The sequence below is a fragment of the Eremomyces bilateralis genome, assembly GCF_010015585.1.
Source record: "Eremomyces bilateralis CBS 781.70 unplaced genomic scaffold P152scaffold_2, whole genome shotgun sequence".
NCBI lineage: Eukaryota > Fungi > Ascomycota > Dothideomycetes > Eremomycetales > Eremomycetaceae > Eremomyces > Eremomyces bilateralis.
The window spans coordinates 900848-915935 of NW_022985068.1; the positions used below are offsets into that span (position 1 = coordinate 900848).

Below are 15088 nucleotides of genomic sequence, written 5' to 3' on the forward strand. Positions count from 1 at the left end.
CTTCTTCACTCTCTTTAGTCTAATAGTCTTTGATGTTCCTGAGCACGGACCATCATAACGCGGTTGCCTCAATCGCGTCGCGTCTTCCCGCGTTGAGATTTGATACAACTTTATATTCGGACAATGCAAACTTCCTTCACCCCACCGACCTCCTTTGACTTATACATATTTACTCGTGTATATACTCGCAGATATGGAAGTCCCCTTGAATATTTCAGATACGCCCCGTATGCCCTCTAAAAACCCCATTCCTTCCTCTTCGCCAGGCTTTAGCACCCCGCTCCCGCCTTTAAACGCCCTCCCCTCAAAGCCCGCCGGTCCTCCAAACGCTGCCCACCGAACACTTCCTCATGCCATTGCCGCTACCCGTACCTTACCGGCAGGCCCCAAACCGAGCGTCCTTCCCATTCAACTGCCGCCGTCGACCCTGCGACCACTCGCGTTCCGCACCTTTACCAAAAAGCACAACCTGACCCTCACGTCCGCAGCCCTGGGTCAGCTTGCTGCGTTCATTGGGAAGCATTGTGGGACCGGATGGAGAGAGGAAGGTCTCGCAGAAGGTGTGTTGGAGGAAGTAGCTAAGGGGTGGAAAAAGGGCGGCGGGAGCGTGATTGTTGGTGGAGATGATAAAGGGATCCAGCTACTCGATTCTATTCTCAAGAGCGTGGAAGGAGTAATGAGCGGTGGCAAGGTGGTTCGCGAGTTAAGCAGAGTTGGAAGTTTCAGTTTTGCTACTGGCGATGCCGCAACAGCTGGCGAAGTCCCACGGACACTGGGAGAACGTCAACCAAGCTTCGGCCTGAGCGGATTGAAAGTCCAAGAGTCCAATGAAGATGAAGATGACCATCTCATGGATCCGAGAGAATGGTTACAGGTATTGAGTGCCTTTGAGCAGCCGAGAATGATCTACAATGTCTCGAGCAAGAACTTCGACCTGTAAGTGGCGGCTGGCTGTCGGACGATGATCAAGGGGCTGACTATAGAAAGATCACCGACGAAACCGACGCTCTTCCCTCCCCCAAGCCACCGGACATCCCTCTTTAGATCAAGATACCACCTCGTTCACCAACGAATCCTCAGGAACGAGTCCTTTCAGCCCCCATCTCTTACAGCACACAATTCCTCGCCCTCGTACAACAACAAGATCACACCCATCGCCAATCTACTAGGCCGGACCGGCTCAACACATTTGCTTTTCGGTCTTCTTACTACCACTGCCACGGGCGTCCTCGCACTGGCCGACACGACTGGTACCATTGTCCTGGACGTGACACATGCTCAATCATTGCCCAAAGACGCCGTTTGGTATACACCCGGCATGCTCGTCCTTGTCGACGGCCAATATCGAGAGGATTTCGGCACTGCAAGCGCAGGAGGAGACATACTCGGCGACTCTGGTGGTGTCGGAGGGACCATCAATGGCACATTCGCTGCCTCGGTGCTTGGTCACCCCCCATGCGAGCGTCGAAGCGAAACTCTCGGCATCCAGGACCCCTCCAACGCGAACGTATCCGGGCCCGGTTTTGGATGGACCGATTTTCTCGGCGTTGGGTCTGAGCGTGCCACCGGTACGCGTATGCGGCGAATTCAGGCACGAGTTCTCGCGGCGATGCGGCAGCAGCAATCCCTTGACGGTTCTCCAGACGCCATGGACGTGGACGAGGATGCCGACGCGGATGAATCGCAGCGAACCATCCCGCGAACGCTCCTCTCTCGCCGTGCTTCACCCACCGTGGCCGTTGCATCCGGCCTGAATTTATCTTCCCCGCACACTCTCCCCGCCCTCCGCACTCTATTCTCGACCTACGACGCGGTCCCGCCGACCGAGATTCCTCTCGCCATCGTCCTCTGCGGTCCGTTCGTTTCCGGCGCGGCCCTCTCGGGCGCTGTTGGATCCGGGAGCATCGAGTACAAAGAAGGGTTCGATCAGCTTGCCGGGCTTTTGTCCGACTTTCCGGGCGTGCTTGCGCGGACATCGCTGGTTTTTGTCCCCGGCGATGGAGACGCGTGGACCAGCGCGTTCGGCGGCGGCACGTCGGTCCCGGTGCCGCGAAAAGGCGTCCCGGACCTGTTCACACGACGCGTCAAGCGGGCGGTCGCGGATGCGAATAGGGAGATCTGGGGGGCGACCGTGGGCGAGGCGTCGAATAAAGGAAAGGGGGCGGCAAGGAGTAAACATGGGGACGTCTCGTGGACCAGCAATCCTTCCCGATTGGCGTGGTTCGGCTGTGTTGGCGAGATGGTTGTGTTCCGTGACGATGTCCTTGGCCGACTAAGGCGACTCGGGATTCGACTTGGAGGAGACGAAGCCCCAGACGAAGAGCAAAACGAAGACGAACTTGAATCTGGTAGCGTCGCTGGCGAGGGCCCGGCATCGCAGCAATCCAACAGCATGGAGGAGTCGCAAACTGTACAGTCTACGAGTGCGGACGATGCTGCTCCAAACATAGACCCGGACGTGGAGACGGCAAGGAGACTAACGAAGACCTTATTGGACCAGGGCAACTTAGCACCCTTCCCTCTCGAACATCGTCCAGTGCACTGGGACTACGGTCAAGCCCTGAGTCTATACCCTCTCCCATCCGCGGTCGTTCTTGCGGACTCCGAAGCCCCGGCATTCTCCCTCAACTACATGTCCTGCTGCGTGATGAACCCCGGCGACATCGTCGAGGGGCAGGGAAGCGTAAGGCGTGCCAAGTGGGTCGAGTACGACATTAGCCAGAATCGAGGGGCCGTAAGAATCGAGGGATGAGCAGCCAGCCTCTGCGCAACTCGCTCATGCTTCCGCGTCTGTCGGTTGAGTGTGCGTTCCTCGCATGCGGGAGACGCCGGTATCGCTCGATGCGGTGCGGAAGACCGAAGTGGAAGACGGCAAATCGTGTAGAGCCACCGAATTGTTAGCTTCTTGCGCATCATCTGACGGATTCCCGTCGACAGCGCCTATGCCCTCACGCTCTGCGGTCTTGCTCTCCTTCCCATACTTCTTCTTCAGCCACGGACGCAGGTTCAAATACCCCCCCGCAGCAAACACGCCCAGCCAGAGAATCAACTCCGAACCATAGATGACCAACCCCAGGACATCCACGCTCGTCTGGAACAAGACGGAGATAAGGGAGAACAGATCGCCAGCCGCGTCGAGCGCAACGAACAGAAATGAAATCCCACGCACGGTCTTGTGTTTGACGATGTCCACATAATGTCGGAGGACCCCCGCGGCTAGGAGCACGGCGGAGAGCACCGCCATGAGGGTCATCGGCCACTGGATGTGTCGGTCTCTTGCGATACGCAGTGCCACGATCAACGCGACTTGCAGCCCTGCCATTAGGACCGCGATGGGAACGACGACATAGAGAGTTTTAACGATCGACCAGTGCTACGGACGAGGCTTAGAGCATGGAGAGAGGTGGGACTTGGAGGGCATCGCTACCTTGTTGTAATAGTAGCATTGGATCCAAGTGATGAGACTCAGGCACGTCAATAGCTGCGGTTGGATTCGCAGGGCGATGTTGAATTCCTCCACAATGTTATATACCCCCAGCGGCACACCTGCCCATGCCCAAAGCATCATCATGGACGGCTGCAATCCAATCGCATGATGCCGTCGGTAATTGATGATTATCTGAGGGATCAACTAGCGCTGTGGTTAACAAACTGGTGAGGGGGGTGGGCAATGGAAATACATACCTGGATCGACCAACATACCTACACGTCCATGGAACAAACAAGTGAGCCACTATTAATACAGCCGGTTCATTCGGTGCTTCAAGTACATACAGCTCCCATTGTCCCCAGCACATTTGCGGCGGTTGGGATGTCCATGTCGCCAATGCGGATATTTGTAATTATTGGAGGTGGACTAGGTATATGCCGCTTCCCCGTCTAAATCAACTTTGATATATTTAGCCCACCCCAGTACCATCTTACGGTGCTGTTGAACCTTAGTAGAGTAGTGATTGGATCTCGCCCTCGGCTGCTCTTGATATCTTGAGCTGTCCATGATTCTGTTGATGCCTTGTTGCCGTGTTGCCTGATCATCGGACCAGGACATCTCTGCTCACTCTCTGTCAGTCTCAGGCTGTCAGTGGTACGGACCAATGCACTGATATATATTACTATTTCCAATTAACAGCTGTATCAACCATCAATCGTTTCAATTTTCAGTAGTGATGGTCTTGCATCCACTACATTTTCCATCCATTTTCCATCATTTGACTCTGTCAAGTACTGGTGAAGGTGGTTTCACGCTGACACACATCTTCACAAACACGACCGGCAGAACCTCGGACGGACTCGTGAACGAGAGACCCCTGCTGGCGCTGCTGCCCTCGAATTTTGGAACGTCACCCAGAACCTCTTAGACCCCTTCCCAATTTTTCAGTAAATTTGGATCTGTCCACATCTTTCCCTGAAGCATCACTTCCCGATTCCCCGCAATCCCCCTCGACCGTCCTCTTGCCACTCTTTGGGAGTGTTTCGGGAGGCTGACTATCCCACAATGGCCGACGTTGCGACCGCGAAGCCCAACGGGGCCGGCGATGCATCTGCCACCAAGTCCAAGCCCTCGGTGACGAGGGTTGAGAAGCCCGACGACGATCAGTATAAGAAGGATTTGGAGAAGGCCGAGAAGGAGCATGCGGCCTCGCAAGAGAAATTGGTGGGTTACGTCCAGCTTTGACGATGGTCATCCGTTGGACTCAGTGGCAGTCGCTAATGTTCAAATCAGACCAAGATCAAGGACAAGATCAAGCTCGCTCAACCGCAGAACAAGGACACGCCGCAGGCCAAGCGACAAGAGGAGCTCCGAACTGAACTGTCGGCGATCCGACAGAAGCAGCAAGGTGCTAAGTCCTCCCGATCCGCGACCTTCGACAAGATGAAGAGCCTCGAGGAGCGGATCAAGTCCAAGCAGACCGAGCTGAAAACCGCCCGTGGTCGTGTCCCGTACAAATCCGTTCAGGATATCGACAATGAGATCGCACGCCTGCAAGGGGAGGTCGATAGCGGGAAGATGAAAATCGTCGATGAAAAGAAGGCGCTCAGCGAGGCGTCCCAGCTGAACCGAGTGAGGAAGGGCTTCGGTGCACTGGAGCAGCAACAGAAGGACATCGACAAGCTCAAGGCCGACGTCAGTGAGCTTCGCAAGACGCTCGATGACCCCGAGTCCAAAGCGCTCTCCGAACGATACACCGAGATCCAGAAGGAGCTCGATGGCATGCGGGCCGAGCAAGATGGCGCGTACAAGAACCTGAATGCCCTCCGCGATGAGCGCACCAAGCTGCAAGGGGAACAGAACGAGAAGTACCAAGCCATCCGCGCGCTCAAGGATCAATTCTTCGGTCAGCGACGAGCATATCGCGAGTACCAGGATGAGGTCTACAAGCAGCGCCGCGAGCGGGAAAAGGCTGAGAAAGACTCGTACGAGAAGGAGAAGCGAAGAAAAATCGCCGCCCAACGACTCGAGGAAGCGAGTGGTCCAGCCTACCAGGACCTCATCCAATCCGCTGAAGGCCTGGTGCGATACTTCGATCCCAGTGCGGTGGAAGAAAAGGCCGCGGAGACAGTTGGGAAGTTCGCTGCCTCCACCCAACGCACCGTGACCGACGATGCCTTCAAGGGTATGAAGGTGGTCAAGAAAGATGACCAGGAGGATTACTTCGTTGGAAGCAGCGGAAAGAAAGGCAAGAAGGGCGGCAAGAAGGCCCCTGCCAAGGAAACCTTCAACCTGGACATTGGCGTGATTGAGCAGTTGTCAAAGATTGGCGTCGAAACTCCCATGAACCAGGCTGGCGTTGCTGCCGTTGTCGAGAAGCTGAAGGAGAAGATCGCCTTCTGGAACAAAGATCAGGACCGGAAAACGAAGGAGGTCAGTGATGTGCAACTGTGAATGCGAGTAAACCCCAGTGCTAACGATGGATTAGAACATCACCAAGGCGCAAAAGGAGATCGACAACCTGGAATCGGAAGCCAAGGTCGCAGCCCAACAGGGCTCCAAGGACACCCACAAGAAGCCCGCACAACACAATGCCGGTGTGAACGGCAAAGTCGATGCGGACGCTGAGCTGGCGCAGGAGAAAGATGCCGCCGCTGACGTTACCACGGAGCTCGAAAAGACCAAACTGAAGGATGCCGAGGGCGAGGCGGCTGCGGGTAGTGAAGCCTAAAGCCCTTCCGGAGGGACCCTTTGGAGAGGATTGTTCGTCCCCTATCCTCTCGTCTCACCACCCTAAGCTGGTTTCTATCCTCTTGTGTTGTCTTCCACAAGGAAAAGTCACTGCACTTCTTTATTTGTCAGAGGGGCGGGATCGGGCTCTTCCAAAGCTATTTATCTGCTTATTCTCTCATGCGTGGGCCAAGTCGATTGGGTGAACTCGGTTGATATGGGCCGAGATGGACCTTTATGTCCAGCGAAGGATCCACGCATATATATATTCTCTGCAGCTTGAAATATCCAATTCTGCTGTCGTGTTCGCAAGTCTCCTGCTGGTTCCGTTCCGTGTTGTCACTGTGTGCCGAATTTTAACCCCGTTCAAATATCAGTGTTCGGTAAAGAGTTACACAGCACCTTTGGACTGCCCTCCATGCCCGGCCGTGTTTGCCATGCTTGTGTGACCAGGCTGTAGGCAAACACGTCGTTTGTTCAGCCAGTTTCTTCTACAACAAGAGATTTGCGTAGACCACAAGTTTTACTCTCCGGTAGGACTACTCTTTCTAATGCGGAGGCTTTGTCGGCATAACATGCCTCCTTGAGAGGAGATCATTCGGGAGTCAAAGCGGAAGCAACTCTGCTCAATCTTTCCTTTACCCGTGTCCCTCTCCAAATTCCTCACTCCAGCTGTCGATTTCCAAATACCAACCCTCCCCTTACCTAATTTCGTCTCCCAGTTGCCCATTTCATTTCCATGTCGCGTGATCGAGAGGGGTTTTGGGGCTTCAGTCGTCGCAATGGCGGCAGATTCGACGAGCATGGCTGGCTGGAATCAGAAGAGATGGACGATCAGATCATCGACCTCACGGAAGAAGACGGCTTGCCATACTTTGACGATGAGAGCATGGCCGACGACTTCGATGAGCCGGAGATAGTCCATCCTTCATTCTCGGAATATGAGCATGCAGACAAGGAGTTTGGTAACTGGCACGCTGATGGATGTCCGCAATCCGGCTTCCGTGGAGGGGGTTCTACAAGAAGCCACAGATACCGAGAGCGAGAGAACTTCGGGCGATCTTTCGGTTTCCAGTACGAACGACCCGAAGACTGGCCTGCTCCCCGCGCGCTGAACCCGAGCATCGTTTTCGAGCTCCTCGAACAGGTGCGCGACCTCCGCATGCGACAGAACGACCGTCCCGATCCCATCCCCCGCCGAACAACGACCATCTCCGTCGAAGAAATGCCCGACGACACGGAGCCGGGGACAAGCCCGCCCGGCCACCGACCGCCGGAGATCGAAGAGAACCACGACCGCCCGCCATCCTACGACGCCCACGGTCCAAACAAAATCACCACGCTGCCCAACTCGCCGATGCGGAGTGACTCGACCATCCGACCCAGCTGCCCCAGCAACCGGTCACTCAGCCCCGCCCCACCTTGCGCCAGCCGACGCGACAGGCATCGATACCCGGACGAACGACACCGCTACCGGTCTCGATCGCCGCACGGACGACGGAGGGTGAAGCGGGAGGTGGTCGAGGAGGAGTTGCGGCGGATCAAAGAGGATGTGGTGCAGCTCAGGGTGCAGGCGACGTCGCTAGGGGGGGAGGTGAGGTGTCTGAGGAAGGAGTTGACGGAGACTGGGAAGGCGGTGGAAGAGACGAGAAGGTTGTTGAGGAAGGGTCAGGGGAGTTCGTGGGGGCCGGGGTGTTTTAGTTGAGGCAGGGAGTCCACTGAACGACTGTGCTGGAAGTCACTGGAAGATCATCTCTCCATTGTCTTGCCGATGGTCTGGGGGATCAGAACTTGAAGACTTCGAGAAACTGCTGTCAAGGTGAATGAGCAAATCGTACCCATGCATGCTATTACCATGATCATAGGATACACTAAGTATATCCAAAACTGCCGTTGCAAACTCCGCTCAGTCCTTCCCATTGGCCTTCCCATCCCATCCGTTCCTCACTGTGTCCTCTTTCTGCACCACTGACATCGGCAAATTTCGGCCGATCCCAAAGAGCACGAATAGAGCCCACTTCCACCGGAAAGGATTGATGACTATGACGAAGCAGAACCAATAGATTAGTTCGCTGTAAGTGAAGAAGTCGAACGCCCCGCTGTGCATGGTTAGACAAGGTCAACAGATATAGGGGACGCATTGCACTCACCCAGGAGCCTTCTGCTTGATCCATCGGGTCATGTCGATCCAGGTCTTCATCAACCACTGTTGTGGCCTCGCCAATGGATCCACCAGGAACATCAACAGGAATCTCGTGTAGATTCCAATGTGGTAATTCCCCACCGTCCCAATGGCGTTGACGTATGTGCAGTTAATGGCACTAATATCCGGGTGTGGCGGCGGAAACACCTGCAGATACCAGTTCGGGGGATTGTAAGGCTCATCGAAACACTCGTCAGGCAGGAAATTCAGGCTCGGGCGCTTGAATCCAGTGGCCATGATGCACATGTCCCCCTGGATTTCGCGCGTGGTCCCCGGTCCACCTTTGGGAACCCCTTGGTCGCGATGCGTGAACAACATCCCATTCGAGGTAAACTTAACGGTATCGCCACGGAACCACTTCGCCTGACCGCTGCGGACCAGCTCCAGCACGTCTGTGTTTACCATCGGCGTCTCCTCAAACAACCCCTGCGCACTCGGCGGCGGCGCGATGGACGCGAGGTCGCGGTAGAAGAAGCGGCGGAGGAGGAATTCAGGGATCCAGGAGAAGCCCGTCTCGCTACCGAAGACGTTCAACGCGAGGAGCATGTCGATGAACGGGTTGCGAGGAATGATCCATTTTTCAGACTAGCGTGGATGTTAGCGAGATGTGCCACTGAAAAGACTGAGATGTGCGGTTACCCTGGACAGGATATACGCCTGTTCCGCTCCTTCGGCGGCGACGAATTCTAGCGCTTCTATAGCACTCGCGCCGCCCCCTACGATAAGCACTTTCTTCCCTTTGGCACTCTTGCCGTCCAATTGCGAGGAATGGTGTACCTCTCCTTTGAAGTCCTCCTGGCCGTCCATATGCGGCATTTTCGGGTCACCACACGTCCCTACAGCTGCAATGACCCCGTCGAACCGGCCATTCGATGGGTCGTTGATGATCCAGCGTCCCCTCTTATCTTGGTAGACTTTCTCGACCGCCGTATTAAACTGGGTGCGCTCACCGAGGCCGTACTCCTCCCAGAGTCTCCGTACTTGGTCGACGATTTGCTGTCGGTCCGGATAACCTCCCTTCCATCTCACGGAGGGGTGGAATCGGTACATAAGACTGTGGATCTGGAGGCCGGACGTCTTATTTACTTTCTACGTATTATTAGCTTCGATGCACGATTAAAAGCGGTAGGAATGGATCTTACACTCCAGATCCCTCCTATGGAATCTTTATCTCCCTTCTCAAATAACTTGCACTCGAAGCCATGTCCCACGCAATGGCTCGCAGCCGATACGCCGGTAATGCCAGCGCCGATGATGGCAATCCGAGACTTCCCCAGCTTTTCCCGGCGTGGAGGAGGTTTGGGAGAAAATATAAAGGCAAGGACGGTTTGTATAAGCTCAAACACGAATTGGATGGGGTGGAAAATGGCGAGCAGGACAATATCCTGCCATGACGCTTGCTCTACAGCATCCAGCGGACCTTTGGCGGTTTCGGGCATTCTGGCTCCTCTTCACAACAGAAGAAATTTAGATTTTCGGTAAACTTTGAGCGATCATTGCATGAAATTAGAGGCAGTCCTCGGATGTTAAATAAAAGCAACGTTGTCCAGAGTTCAACATCGGAATCGTGCAGTGGACCAAGAATTGTTGAGTCCCAGAGTGACATCATCGGTGTGAGGGATCTTTGGATCGCCAGGGGAAGCATGTGAAAACTCACTGAGAAAGATACCTTCGGCAAGGTGCGTTGAGTCGTTCGCTTGATGCTCACAAAAGTAGCAAAAAAAGAAGTCAGGTCCAAGACAAATATATCTAATATCGTTTGTATTGTCGAGTATATCCATAATATCTAAGGAAATCATTGTATTATCAATCGGTGTTGCAATTTGAATGCGACAGATTGTCCAAAATGCCAAAGGAGTGACTAGAGTAAAACAGCGAGCCAGTGCCCTACTGCCTGACAAGTCTGATAGGAGAAGCAGACTCTGATCAGACCCATCACTGGCGTTCAGTTCTCTTTAGAAGGTTGCTCCATTAAAGACCAGATAATTCGGTGTCCCAGAGTTCGGCACCGTATTCTTCACCGCACCCTTGGTCGAAAGGCCCTTGATCCGAAAACCCAGAGCACTGGGCGAAGCCTTACCGTAGACGCTCAGCAGATATGCGCCCAAGCCAGCCACGTGGGGAGTGGCCATCGATGTGCCCGAAAGGGTCCTCCAGCTGTCCGCTCCACCGATGTACGTGGAATTGATCGTATCTCCCGGCGCAAATGCATCGACCAATTGGCCGTAGTTGGACCACGCCGTCTGGTTGTCGATCGAGTCCGTCGCGCCGACGGTGAACGCTTTCGGCTCCGAAGCGGGCGAGAACCCATCGGCGTTGAAACCGTCGTTCCCCGCCGCCACCGCGAAGAATATCCCCGCATCCACCGCAGCGGCCACGGCATCGTTAAGCGCCTGATTCCGGTATCCGCCAAGGCTCATGTTCGCGACATATCCCTTCGGGCAGTTGGTACGATTCTTAGAATCTTCCACGGCGAAATCGATACCGGCAATCACGTCCGACCAGTAACCATAGCCCCCGCGATCAAGGACTTTGATCCCGTACAGCTGCGTCTTTTTGGCAACCCCGTAAGCGGCCGAGCCGATGGTGCCGGCCACATGCGTGCCGTGGCCGTTGTCATCGGTGGTAGCATCTGGGGCATTGGTAGCGAAATTGGCAAGGAAAGTTGCCCGTCCCTCAAATTCGACGTGCTCAGCGTACACGCCCGTGTCGACGATGTACGCACAGGTCCCTTCGCCAGCCGATCGATAGTAAGTGTAATCCTCATTACCTAGCTGTCGATGGCTGACACGGCCTAGGCCCCACGAGGGAGCACCAGATTGAGTGACGAACAAGGCTTGGTTCACCGCTTCATCAGGATCAGCGATCGTCGTGTGAGCGATGCCGTCTTGGACGACGTAGGCCACCTGTAGATCTGTTAGCTGTCAATATCGTCAATATCGTCAATATCGTCAATATCAATGCTGAGAAACTCGCCTGCGGGCTGTTTTCCAGCTCTTGAACTTGAGAATCACTCAATTCAGCAGAGAACCCCTTGAACGAGCCTGCATCGTAGACCTGGCTTCTCTCCACCTCTGGGACCAATGCTGCCTGAGCGCCGATAAAGTCTTGAGAAAGGACAACAATATACTTCCCCGGGACAAGTTCGTCTCTTCTGTGAAAAGTAGGGGCCGCAAGGGCGAGTGGTAGTAGAGCAAGGGAGCTAATTCCACGCATGATGTCGGACTTTGACAAGATTGGATGAGATGAAGTTCGACTTGAACACGAATGAATGAAAAGTACAATACCAATGCCATCTCATCGCCCCTTTTTATACCCCTCTGGCGACGCCGCGAAGGACACGAATGACTGTCTTCGCCGAGGAACTTTTAGATATCTCAGCATCCATTGCACCCGAGAATCGCGCAATGTTACATTTCGACAGGCATTGAGCAGCTCAAAGGCCAATAGTCACCCATTGTGGACAAAGAAACTCTGCCATCTTAGGAAAGCGTTGGGGATGTAGTTGTCCCGGACCTCGAGACGTGATGCAGAGCAGCTGCAGACCGTGCCATTGCGTCTCCCCCCTATCGTCAGATGTAGGTCCCATAGCGTCTTTCGGTGAGGCAATTCATTCCTATGCTGACAGCAGCTGAAGGATTCGACGTGGAATGATCGAGAGAGCTCCTCGGACCGGCGATATGCGGCTAAGTCAAGCACATTCTCAATAGTTCCAAACACTGAGACAGAGACTGGTTTATGGATAGACCGAGGATGATGCAGGTGAGGATGAAGGATTGACTGAACGCTTGGAATGGACGGTTGCAGGGCAACAAACGGGGATCATGAGGCTTACCATGAAAAAACCAGGCCTGTAAACGGGCAGGTGGATACAAATATTGGATGCGAAAAACAGTTGGGACGAAGTACTGCTCTCGCGATAAGACACTCATCGCGATGCTATGCTCTGTGGTACATTGGGCTCTTCTAGACGCTGCATGGAAGGATGCGATTTGACTACCTTCCTCTTTCTGAGATGAGAGCACGAGATGCCTTTGCGATCCTCGACGGTCAGCAAACCGGGAAACCATGGTTTCTGAAATATTCTTCCAAGATCCCAGCCGTTCTGAGAACCCATTGAGGATTCCGCCTAGGAGTTGTCCGTCGGACCGGCAATGGTACTCAATACCACATGAGAGCGAGAAACGGCGCCAAGTTCGATACGAAGCATTTCTAACCTCGTTATAATACATCTTCCGCTCCTAAACGCGATCTGAAACGGGCCATCGGAATATCGACAGTCGATTCAGGAACCAAGAGATTGAGTACGGCTGGGCTGTGTGGACGTTGACCAGACGTTGGATGATTGCATCACACCGAAGTATTGCCACGCAACCTCGTCGGTCTCTCTCGACGCCGCATATAATCCTCATCGGGCAAGGTCCATAAACCCGACCCTAGCTCACCCTTGCACATTAATATACGATGCGCATGACCAAGAGTTCAAGGCCTACCCCATAGGGTCTCTCCAAGCTCTTGCCGTCCACCCTGTCTTTCGATTCTGTACCGCGGCGGAGGGAGGGGTTCTAGACTATATCACTTTCGATTCCAGCTCATAAGCGCAGGTGATAGAGTGACGAGAATCGTTCACGCCATGAACAGGCTGGGACCCGCTGCTCGGGATCTGCAACCCGGTCGTTTGCGCACAGGGGACGCTGGCTATCCATATATTGGATTTCTGAACCCTGAGGGACATTCAGTGAGACCATTACAGACAATCCGGAAGGCGATGATGATGAGATTAGTTTCACGTGACGGGAACGCACCCTGATTGAGGCCCATGGAAGGTTCGAGGGTTCGTCGAAGCATGTACCGCGCATCATCGGGCCGCATTCGCGAACGGAGTTTGGATATTTGTTTGAATGTAACCTCGTGCTCCTAAGTACTTCCGTAAACAGAAAGCAGAGCAAACTAAGGCAGCGTGGGTCGTGGAAGAAAGACGTGGAGATGGAGCAGAGGATTGCACCAATGCTGACTTTCGTGCCAAACCTCATCACGTGTTCTCCAACATTCAATGAACTCGGACGACCTTCGTGCGTAACAACAAGTCTGGTAGTATCCAAATGCCCCCAGGGCCGTGGAGGTACTACTGATGGGCGTGGTGCTCGAGTATGGCCAAGTTACACAAATGTCACAATTAAGCTCCTGAATGGCACTCACGATTCACTGCTCTCAGCATCTAGATCACTCAACAGACTACGCCATGGAGTTCGACTTTCCTTCATTTGCCATCTATAATCACGGCCCTCATATTTCATCAACAGCCATAAACATCAAACACGCGTGTGTTCCCGATCGCGAGCGAGGTAGGTCGTCCTCTCGCCCTCCCATCTCGGACCCATCCGCCCAGATGCCCCTCCCACCCCTGTGAATCATGCAAAATAGCACCCAGAACTCCGGAAAACCATCCAAACGCTCGAAAGTATCCCCGCGGAGGGGGAGGGAAAAACGCCGTGTGCTGCGCGCTTGATCCACCGACACCCCAAATGGCGTGATGGAGGAACATCCCGGGTCGTGTTCACCGGCCCAAGCGAATGTACCCTTGATCCTCCTATGTCCTCGGACCCTAGACGGCAAACAAAAACACGAAAAAGTAAAAGCAACGCCGAGGCGGGAAATTAGAAACGAGGTTTGCAAGAGACGCCGTGATCATACACTAGAAATTAGTGGGAGAGACGCTGTCCGCTTTCCGCTTTCGAAAAAAAAGCAGGGGGTATCGTTTCGACATACGTCCGCTTCGAATATCGCGCTCAAAGAAAGTCCCAAATATTGCGCACGATCGGACTCAGGCCCTTCATCACGGGGCTGCGAGGGTCCCGCGGCGGCGTCGTCGTCGCGGACGAAGACGCCGGGGCGGTGGCGTCGTCCTCCCGCTTCTTTGTCTCTGTGCCGACATCTCCAAACCCGAAATCCTTCGGCGGCTCGATCCCGGGGCTTAGCAATGCGTCAGTGCCATGTTCGGTCGTCGACGCAGATTGGCGTTGCTGCGTGGGTGCGGTCGGCGTGGTGTTCGCCTCGCTGGCCGGGCCGTCGAGGGTGGGATTGCTGGTGTCGATAACGATGGGGTCTGGGTTCGGGAGATCCGCGTGCTCCGTCGGCGACGCATGGCCGGGGCGTTCGTCGTGCCAGATGTTTTTGGTGCCCCATTCGGCTCGGGGACTCTGCAGGGCCTCGAGGTCGCGCTCGATGGGCATCGAAGCGGCGGCGGCGATGGTGGTTTGCAGCTTCTGCAGGCGGAAGGAGTCCTTGAGTGATGGGGAGGAGAACTTGGGTCGGAGACGTGGAGCGGGAGATAGGGAGAGGTGGGTTGGAGGGATTGGCGGAGGGGTAGGATAGCTTGAGGAGATAGAGTTCGGGGCGGAAGGAAGGTCGATAGAAGGTGTAGATATGGTCGTAGTTAATGCATCCGAGGCCGAAGGCTCGGTAGCTTGGAGTGACGGCGTATGGGGAGCACTTGGCGGGAAGCCGAAGGTTGCAGTTACCGGAGCAGGGGGTGGGGATTCAGCAGGTAGTGAGCTGCTGATGCCATCGTCTTGTTTATCGCCATTCTCCACATGCAACGTCGTCATTCTCCGCCGAGGAGCCATGTGCAGGAATCCATTGCCGATTGGTGCCGGAGGCTGATCAGCAAAGCTGAAGCCTGTCATGCCCACCTCACTCCGGGGTGACTTGGCAAACGGCGACCC

The 15088-nt window shown here is 54.7% G+C and overlaps 8 protein-coding genes across 8 annotated transcripts; 3 read left to right on the forward strand and 5 right to left on the reverse strand.

Moving 5' to 3' along the window:
- Positions 1 to 229: 229 nt before the first annotated feature.
- On the forward strand, positions 230 to 2752 carry P152DRAFT_389452 (DNA polymeras-like protein epsilon subunit B; the record flags this gene model as incomplete). Its single annotated transcript, XM_033675985.1, has 4 exons — positions 230 to 317; positions 384 to 936; positions 988 to 2353; positions 2402 to 2752. The coding sequence occupies 4 exons, from the start codon at positions 230 to 232 to the stop codon at positions 2750 to 2752; spliced, it is 2358 nt and encodes a 785-aa protein (XP_033537948.1).
- A 12-nt stretch (positions 2753 to 2764) lies between these two features.
- On the reverse strand, positions 2765 to 4130 carry P152DRAFT_119240 (uncharacterized protein). The gene is made up of 6 exons (XM_033673686.1): positions 4114 to 4130; positions 3938 to 4061; positions 3775 to 3888; positions 3685 to 3702; positions 3428 to 3631; positions 2765 to 3373 (listed from the first exon to the last, which is right to left on the reverse strand). The coding sequence occupies exons 3-6, from the start codon at positions 3817 to 3819 to the stop codon at positions 2777 to 2779; spliced, it is 864 nt and encodes a 287-aa protein (XP_033537949.1). The 5' UTR covers positions 3820 to 3888; positions 3938 to 4061; positions 4114 to 4130; the 3' UTR covers positions 2765 to 2776.
- Positions 4102 to 4741, forward strand: P152DRAFT_454585 (uncharacterized protein). The gene has a single exon (XM_033678615.1). It carries the CDS (start codon positions 4496 to 4498, stop codon positions 4673 to 4675), a length of 180 nt encoding a protein of 59 aa, XP_033537950.1. The 5' UTR covers positions 4102 to 4495; the 3' UTR covers positions 4676 to 4741.
- Positions 4742 to 6754: 2013 nt separating this feature from the next.
- P152DRAFT_119093 (uncharacterized protein) lies at positions 6755 to 8264 on the forward strand. Its single transcript, XM_033673685.1, has one exon. The coding sequence runs from the start codon at positions 6900 to 6902 to the stop codon at positions 7863 to 7865; it is 966 nt and encodes a 321-aa protein (XP_033537951.1). The 5' UTR covers positions 6755 to 6899; the 3' UTR covers positions 7866 to 8264.
- On the reverse strand, positions 7966 to 9938 carry P152DRAFT_119307 (FAD/NAD(P)-binding domain-containing protein). The gene is made up of 4 exons (XM_033673687.1): positions 9506 to 9938; positions 8997 to 9452; positions 8311 to 8948; positions 7966 to 8259 (listed from the first exon to the last, which is right to left on the reverse strand). Exons 1-4 carry the CDS (start codon positions 9800 to 9802, stop codon positions 8067 to 8069), a joined length of 1584 nt encoding a protein of 527 aa, XP_033537952.1. The 5' UTR covers positions 9803 to 9938; the 3' UTR covers positions 7966 to 8066.
- A 174-nt stretch (positions 9939 to 10112) lies between these two features.
- P152DRAFT_428310 (cuticle-degrading protease) lies at positions 10113 to 11877 on the reverse strand. Its single transcript, XM_033677325.1, has 2 exons — positions 11336 to 11877; positions 10113 to 11250 (listed from the first exon to the last, which is right to left on the reverse strand). The coding sequence occupies exons 1-2, from the start codon at positions 11577 to 11579 to the stop codon at positions 10319 to 10321; spliced, it is 1176 nt and encodes a 391-aa protein (XP_033537953.1). The 5' UTR covers positions 11580 to 11877; the 3' UTR covers positions 10113 to 10318.
- P152DRAFT_119390 (uncharacterized protein) lies at positions 11815 to 12775 on the reverse strand. Its single transcript, XM_033673688.1, has one exon. It carries the CDS (start codon positions 12593 to 12595, stop codon positions 12050 to 12052), a length of 546 nt encoding a protein of 181 aa, XP_033537954.1. The 5' UTR covers positions 12596 to 12775; the 3' UTR covers positions 11815 to 12049.
- P152DRAFT_119412 (uncharacterized protein) lies at positions 12752 to 13527 on the reverse strand. The gene is made up of 3 exons (XM_033673689.1): positions 13169 to 13527; positions 12857 to 13087; positions 12752 to 12809 (listed from the first exon to the last, which is right to left on the reverse strand). Exons 1-2 carry the CDS (start codon positions 13394 to 13396, stop codon positions 12956 to 12958), a joined length of 360 nt encoding a protein of 119 aa, XP_033537955.1. The 5' UTR covers positions 13397 to 13527; the 3' UTR covers positions 12752 to 12809; positions 12857 to 12955.
- Positions 13528 to 15088: the final 1561 nt, after the last annotated feature.

Bases quoted from the DNA above. Each gene is read 5' to 3' on its own strand.
- P152DRAFT_119240 (XM_033673686.1), bottom strand. From the start codon at position 3,819: ATGGACATCCCAACCGCCGCAAATGTGCTGGGGACAATGGGAGCT. The intron at 3,374-3,427 runs GTAGCGATGCCC...CCTCGTCCGTAG, and splicing joins AATGCTACTATTACAACAAG to CACTGGTCGATCGTTAAAAC.
- P152DRAFT_454585 (XM_033678615.1), top strand. From the start codon at position 4,496: ATGGCCGACGTTGCGACCGCGAAGCCCAACGGGGCCGGCGATGCATCT.
- P152DRAFT_119093 (XM_033673685.1), top strand. From the start codon at position 6,900: ATGTCGCGTGATCGAGAGGGGTTTTGGGGCTTCAGTCGTCGCAATGGC.
- P152DRAFT_119307 (XM_033673687.1), bottom strand. From the start codon at position 9,802: ATGCCCGAAACCGCCAAAGGTCCGCTGGATGCTGTAGAGCAAGCGTCA. The intron at 9,453-9,505 runs GTAAGATCCATT...AATAATACGTAG, and splicing joins CCATAGGAGGGATCTGGAGT to AAAGTAAATAAGACGTCCGG. The intron at 8,260-8,310 runs GTGAGTGCAATG...AACCATGCACAG, and splicing joins ATCAAGCAGAAGGCTCCTGG to CGGGGCGTTCGACTTCTTCA.
- P152DRAFT_428310 (XM_033677325.1), bottom strand. From the start codon at position 11,579: ATGCGTGGAATTAGCTCCCTTGCTCTACTACCACTCGCCCTTGCGGCC. The intron at 11,251-11,335 runs GTTTCTCAGCAT...ACGTCGTCCAAG, and splicing joins GGAAAACAGCCCGCAGGCGA to ACGGCATCGCTCACACGACG.
- P152DRAFT_119390 (XM_033673688.1), bottom strand. From the start codon at position 12,595: ATGTATTATAACGAGGTTAGAAATGCTTCGTATCGAACTTGGCGCCGT.
- P152DRAFT_119412 (XM_033673689.1), bottom strand. From the start codon at position 13,396: ATGAGGTTTGGCACGAAAGTCAGCATTGGTGCAATCCTCTGCTCCATC. The intron at 13,088-13,168 runs GTGCGTTCCCGT...AATGTCCCTCAG, and splicing joins TTCCATGGGCCTCAATCAGG to GGTTCAGAAATCCAATATAT.